At 42.5% G+C, this 6,000-nt stretch overlaps 1 protein-coding gene across 2 annotated transcripts in view; it reads right to left on the minus strand.

Moving 5' to 3' along the window:
- LOC117820823 (neuropilin-2-like) overlaps positions 1-5,336 on the minus strand; it is a 136,257-nt gene extending 130,921 nt beyond the window's left edge. Inside the window, exon 1 of one of the 2 annotated variants that reach the window (XM_034694761.1) lies at positions 4,295-5,336. In XM_034694761.1, coding sequence (XP_034550652.1) covers positions 4,295-4,370 — 76 coding nt within the window. In that variant the 5' untranslated portion in view covers positions 4,371-5,336. The remainder of the gene's footprint in view (positions 1-4,294) is intronic. The other variant, XM_034694762.1, reaches the window with a different exon arrangement.
- Positions 5,337-6,000: the final 664 nt, after the last annotated feature.

Raw genomic sequence — 6,000 nt, forward strand, 5'->3', positions numbered from 1 at the left:
CCACTCAGCTACTGCTTCACACTCTGCTGCTCCCCTCTTATTTCACTAATGCCCTCTCATGCTCTCCTTTCTCCCTCCTCTCAGCGTCCCTCTTTATTAAATACCACCAAAAGCTTTAATTTTCTAGCTCTCTACTTAATATCCTCAAACTCCAAAACTTGTTTTATTGTTGCAGTGTGTTTTACTGGGACAAAGTCCACAAACACATGTTGGTGAAGCATTTCCTGGCCTCTCCTATCAGTGAATCATTTCGCAACATCTGATTGTAATAAAAAAAACGACTCACATGGGGGAACAGCAATCACAGAAAATAACAAGAAGATATGGGAAAAACACAAACAGACATGTGTGGACGAGCAGATTTCAGTCACGCTAATTGTCCCTTCTTTTTATAGCCAGCTGTTATATGTTGTGCTGCTCACACTGAGAATCGCCCCCCTCACTATGTTTGTTGTTTGACTTGAGCTGATGTATTTCTAGCTTTCTGTTGTTTCCATGCCAATCTCTATATGCACTGAGTAATTAAAGTGAAATGAGAAAATACAGCTAGATTCATATTTTTAGAGAACAATATCCGCTTTATTTCAGGCTAACGACTGATAGCAATGAACAGCAGAACAACTGTGTCACTTGCAGCGAGTCAATTCATTATGTGCTGAGCTAAAACAGGGTATCACCCCATTGTGCGAACAAATGACATGGTTGGTTTGTTTTATTGATTGCCAATTGGAGCTTACAAAGCATTATGACCCACACCAATGTAACTTTTAATTGTTACAAGCTGGACTCATGGGGAAACATGACGTCTGAGTATTTTAGATGTGTAGCACTTCAGACGAGAAATTAACTTGGGCTTTAGAAATCCTTGTTACTGTGAGGACGCAACATATGGCAAAAGTCTACAAATTCAGAGCAGGTGCAACAATAATTCCACTTACTGATCAAACAAACATTCATCTCAAAATATTTAGAAATGGATTGAGTTGATTTGGGTGATTTTTAAGCACCTGTTCCGTCATCTTTTGTGACGTTTTTTGGTCACAAAAGATGTGTTGGTTTGATAAAAGCACTGATTTAAAAATGTCGCTTTGGGCTCTTGGACATTTTGGTGACAATATTACACAACTTTTGACATTTTAAAAATCAGTGGTCTGATATGGTGGAGAAATATTAATATTCTAAGGCCCCATGATTGACAGGTGCCCTAGAAAGACTCACTCAATGTACTGTAAATAGAATTTGAGTATTTACCAAAACAAAAAAATATTGCACTTCAACTTTATCCTGTGGCTCAATGACCTAAGTCAAAGCATGTGAAATACACCTCTTCCTGCTCTTGGCTGATGCATCCTACTGTCGCACCCGCAACCAAACTGCTGTAGAGCTAGTGAACTTTGAAAACCACCAGACCTCTTTTTTTCTCTATATTTGAGATGAGTTGTTGACTTTTTCACAACCAAACCAGTACAAGAAATCCCTCTTGTTTCAGACTTTTTAAGCCACATTGGACTTGTTGGAGACATCAAACACTGTCCCATAAGCCATTTCTTAGTGCATACCTGTAGGCAACTCAACCCCACTGCTAACTAACTCCTCACACAGAGCATCTCTGTGAGCCTGTTTCATCATCCAGCATATTTCAGCTGAGACAGTATAGAGGCAGACAGCTGGTCTTGAGTGGCCAATTATGTCCGTTTATCTCCCTTCCAGGCACAGCTGTGATCAAACGGAATAAAGAAACAGGATCAAACAGCGCGGCTAAAAATCATTCTTCCGTTTCGTTCACTTCTTTTTGCAGCTTCCCTCTGCCTGCTTCTGTCTCTGTTGCTTCCTCCCCGCCTGCACTTCCATCCCTCCCTCCTGTCTCCCTCTATATATACACTTCTCTCCGCCTCACTACGCTTTCCCTGCTCATCTCTCCGGAGACAACAGAGCACAGGCATCTGTAAAAGTTTATTGCTGAGGAAGCTTGATCCTGCAGAGCGTGCTGCTGAGCATGTGTGCTTCTCGGTGAACCAGTGGGGGGAACCTCAAACACAGCTTGAGGGAGTCCCCAGAAAAATGAAGGTTCATCTTTGTCAACGGATACTCTGTAAGTTGAAAAATAACAACAAATCAACAAGTTCCAAAATAAGTAGGAGCTTTTTCAGTGTCTTCCAAAATTACAGATATGTATTTAATATGTGGAATCTGATCATGGGGTCTGTAAAAGAGCCAGTTAAAGCAGCTGAGACAGCAGGTTAGAAGAGAGATCCTGCTCTTTGGTGTCAAATCTGAACTTTCTGGGGTATTTACCCTTCACACTACAACTTCCCTTTGAATTTTTGCTTTGCAATGCAACCTCAGCTTCCTTCTTTTGCAGTAAATGTAAACACCAGCCCTTTTAAGCTCTTGATCCAATGACCAGTTAACATTGTCATATTCTTGGAACAGATTTAACGTTGCGTCAGTGTATCTTCTCTCATTAGAAGGAAAGCAGCATGTTAAGAATGCCTTCACTGTGCTCTCACCATGTTGTTCTCCATAACAACACTTAGTAGACAGACAACTCAATCAGAGTCATGAGGTCTGCAAAAGCTCCAGCTAGCCTCCTGAATAACCCCAAATCAATAAAACCTACAATGCCACCAACTCCTCCAGAGAAACTCCATCTCAGTCTTGTGTTTTTCAAGATGTTCACACATGCACACAAATCATCTAAGAGCAGAACATTAGCTGAGATCATAAAATTGCCCTGAAGGTATAAGCATTTTATTTATTTATTTGCATAGACAGCAATTATAAATGATTAAATATAACTAGTGTGAAATAGGTTACTAGTACAACGGCTGCTGTAGTCTAGAATATATGCCTCCCCATGAAAGAAGGTGGTAAAAGTTGTTGATTTCCTATTTTAAATCATATTTTCCAGTCATTTATTCTCATTGGCTGAGACTTTTTAAATTGCCCATAAACGCACACCTGTGGACTGTGAGTTCAAGACTTCGTGAGTCGACCTGGTGTCACCACAGGTTTGTTAAAACCTAACAGACTGGAAGATGTATCTACTTGTGCAGCACATGTGCTCGGTGCATGAGCATGACTCTCCCCGTGTTCGTTCTGTGCGTAAAGATGGTCATTTTACACTCAAAGCTGTCCAAACCCGTTGATTAAAGCTCTAGACCCGCTCGGTGAGCGTTTAACTCTCCCTTCAGTCGAGTGGTCTTCGTGCAGCATCAATCCACATCGGGCACACGGGAAACGAAAGACCTCCGCAACCCCGGAGGTTGGAGGCTGCGTACATCGAGCCCTCCGTGCCTGTGAAACCTCGGTGCTGATCTCCAGTAGACGGAGACAGATTCAATATTGGCAATATTGACATTTACAGTGAAACAGACTGATGTGTTTTATCCATCAGTATGCCTCGAGCTAAAACGCGCTGTAGGTAAGTATGAAGTGAGAGCGAATAACGCGATATTGGGTGTTTGAAATGAAATGAAGCCACTTCAGATTCTATCTATTGAGTCACTACCTTCCAGACCTCTTACACTGGCATTAGTCCCAAAAGGAATATTATAGAAACATTAGAGTGATACTTCCTTATCGAACAGCTCTCCGGGGAACAATCATTGATCAAACTGCAGATTAAAATCCACAGCATATGGTTAAGATGTTTGTCAAGAGGACAAAAATCAATAGTGAAACTAAGCGAACAGCCCAGAATCCTTCCGTTACAGGAGGGATGAAAAGCAGCTGTGGAGACAGAAAATGCCACATTAAATTATATCATGTTAGAAAGTTGTCTGAATTTAAGAACGACCAACTTTACGCACAAAGCCTGGTGTCAATGACCAGCAGGGATTTCATAACAGACTTTGTGTGACTAAACAGAGCTGTTTCTGTTCACACTGCTTAATTATTACAAGTTAACTCATCATTACTTTCATTTTTCTTTGACACCTCTGCGGCCGACCGAGCGCGGTGGGTCGATGTTGCAGAGTTGAGAGAAGACAGGACATCCTGCAGCGGGACTCTCCCCTGTAATTGTGCTTGAACTGAGATAATCGATTCCCCTCGGTGGTATTATTGTCAGCGCATCATCTGAATTTAAGTGAAAAAGAATGGTAGCGCGAGCCCGATGTGCGTAAAGGTAATTGTTTCTCTAGAATTTAATTTCCACGCGTGATGTGTAATCAGCAATCCTCAATAAACTCATTTTATGTGGATCATATAAACGTTCCCTCCAAAAGAAGATTCATTTAAATTCATCAGCTAGGTGTGACAGAGTGATCTGAGCGAGAAGTGTCAAACTTACCTCCTTCTTCTGCTTTGACTGTTGAAGGTAAAAGTAAAGCAAGTAAAGATCCACAGAGCCATATGAATAAATCCATCTTTTCCCTCCGATTTGAAGAAAGGACACACTTCTCCTCCTCCTCTGTATTGTTTTATATTTGAGAAAAAGCTGCAGTCCGAAGTCTACTTTTCCTCTTCCCAATCAGTCCTCTTTAAGTCCTCTTGAGCGCGACACAAGTAGTGCCGCTGGAAACGCCGGGTTGCGCTCACCGGGCTTTCCAGGAATATTTGACTTTTCAAACACTTTTCCTTCAATCTGCTGTGTTTATAAGCGCAACTTGTTCTGAAATAAGCGCAGTTTTCACTCCAAACACAATATTAAAACCTCAAAATCCATTGCAATGCGCACGGTCGGCAGCTCCTGTCAGTCACAACGCGCGTGGGTCTATAGACCTCGTTGACACAGTCCTTATAGCCGACAAATGATTAATTAAAAAAAAGTGAAAATCCTCCGCTTGAGCTTCCAAGAGATAACAGTACCATGTGCCGACAACCATCAACTTTTAAAACCCTTTATAAAAAGTATCACGAGAGTCCACCTTGTCTCGATAAAACATCCAAAAAGCTGATTCTCTGGTTCTCTTTCCCAATTTGCGCATTAAGAGCACATGTGATTAAGAGCGGAAAAATATTTCCAATAGATTTTCTTCTCAACGTGGGTAACTGTCCCGAAAACAGCGTGTTTTTGCGCAAAAGATAACACAAGATCTCGTGGAAGAGGCAGCTCCAGCGTGCGTAAAGCTGCTCGACATAAAACAAGCGTGCAGCCTCTCCGCTCTCCTCCTACAAACTGTGCGTTTCCTTGCACAAACGCGCTCTGCTGTGCCCGTTGCCTTCTCTCTCTCTCTCTCTCTCTCTCTCTCTCTCTCTCTCTCTCTCTCTCTCTCTCTCTCTCTCTCTCTCTCTCTCTCTCTCACTCCTGGACGCTGTCTCTCTCTCTCTCATTCCCTCTCCCAGCAGCTCCGGCAGTGCGCTCTTTCCCCTCCGATCTCCGCCGGGTTTGTGGCAGCAAGCAGGACTGCTCACTCAGTCCCCTGTCTCCGTGTGCGTGCACGCTGTGCGCGCGAGCGTGTATCGGATTACAGTAGGCACCTCGGCCCGCCTCCGGATAGCCCCCTCACTGATTAAAGAGCAGTTTCATCTCTCGCTCACTCTCTCTCTCTCTCTCTCTCTCTCTCTCTCTCTCTCTCTCTCTCTCTCTCTCTCTCTCTCTCTCTCTCTCTGCCTCACCCTCTTTTACCTTTCCAACTCTCTCCATCTGATTCATTTAAAAAGCATCTCCCTTTCCGTCTTTTTTTCATTTCCATTCTCTTTTCCTTTCTTTTCCTTTCCAGATAGCGTTTCACAACCTCTGTTTTCTCCCCATCACTCTCTTTTCCTTTCTCACCCTCTCACTGGGTAAAATAAAAGAAAATAGATGGAGGTAGAGAAAAGGGACAGAACACAGGGGAAAGAAGGGGCCCACAGCTCAGTTTTATATGCTTTGTAGTAGTGCTGGGAGCTTTAAAATGAACCTGCTGCTTGTTCAAAGCAGGTCTGCAGAAACAATGAACATGTGCATGTAAAAATGCATAAAATTGAAAGAAACCTGATAATTAACTACATCATCAGTCTCCAAAAACGCCATATTTTCTTTGATTATTGAAGATAAATAGCAGAATTGTTTTA

Source organism: Notolabrus celidotus, chromosome 10, assembly GCF_009762535.1.
Source record: "Notolabrus celidotus isolate fNotCel1 chromosome 10, fNotCel1.pri, whole genome shotgun sequence".
NCBI lineage: Eukaryota > Metazoa > Chordata > Actinopteri > Labriformes > Labridae > Notolabrus > Notolabrus celidotus.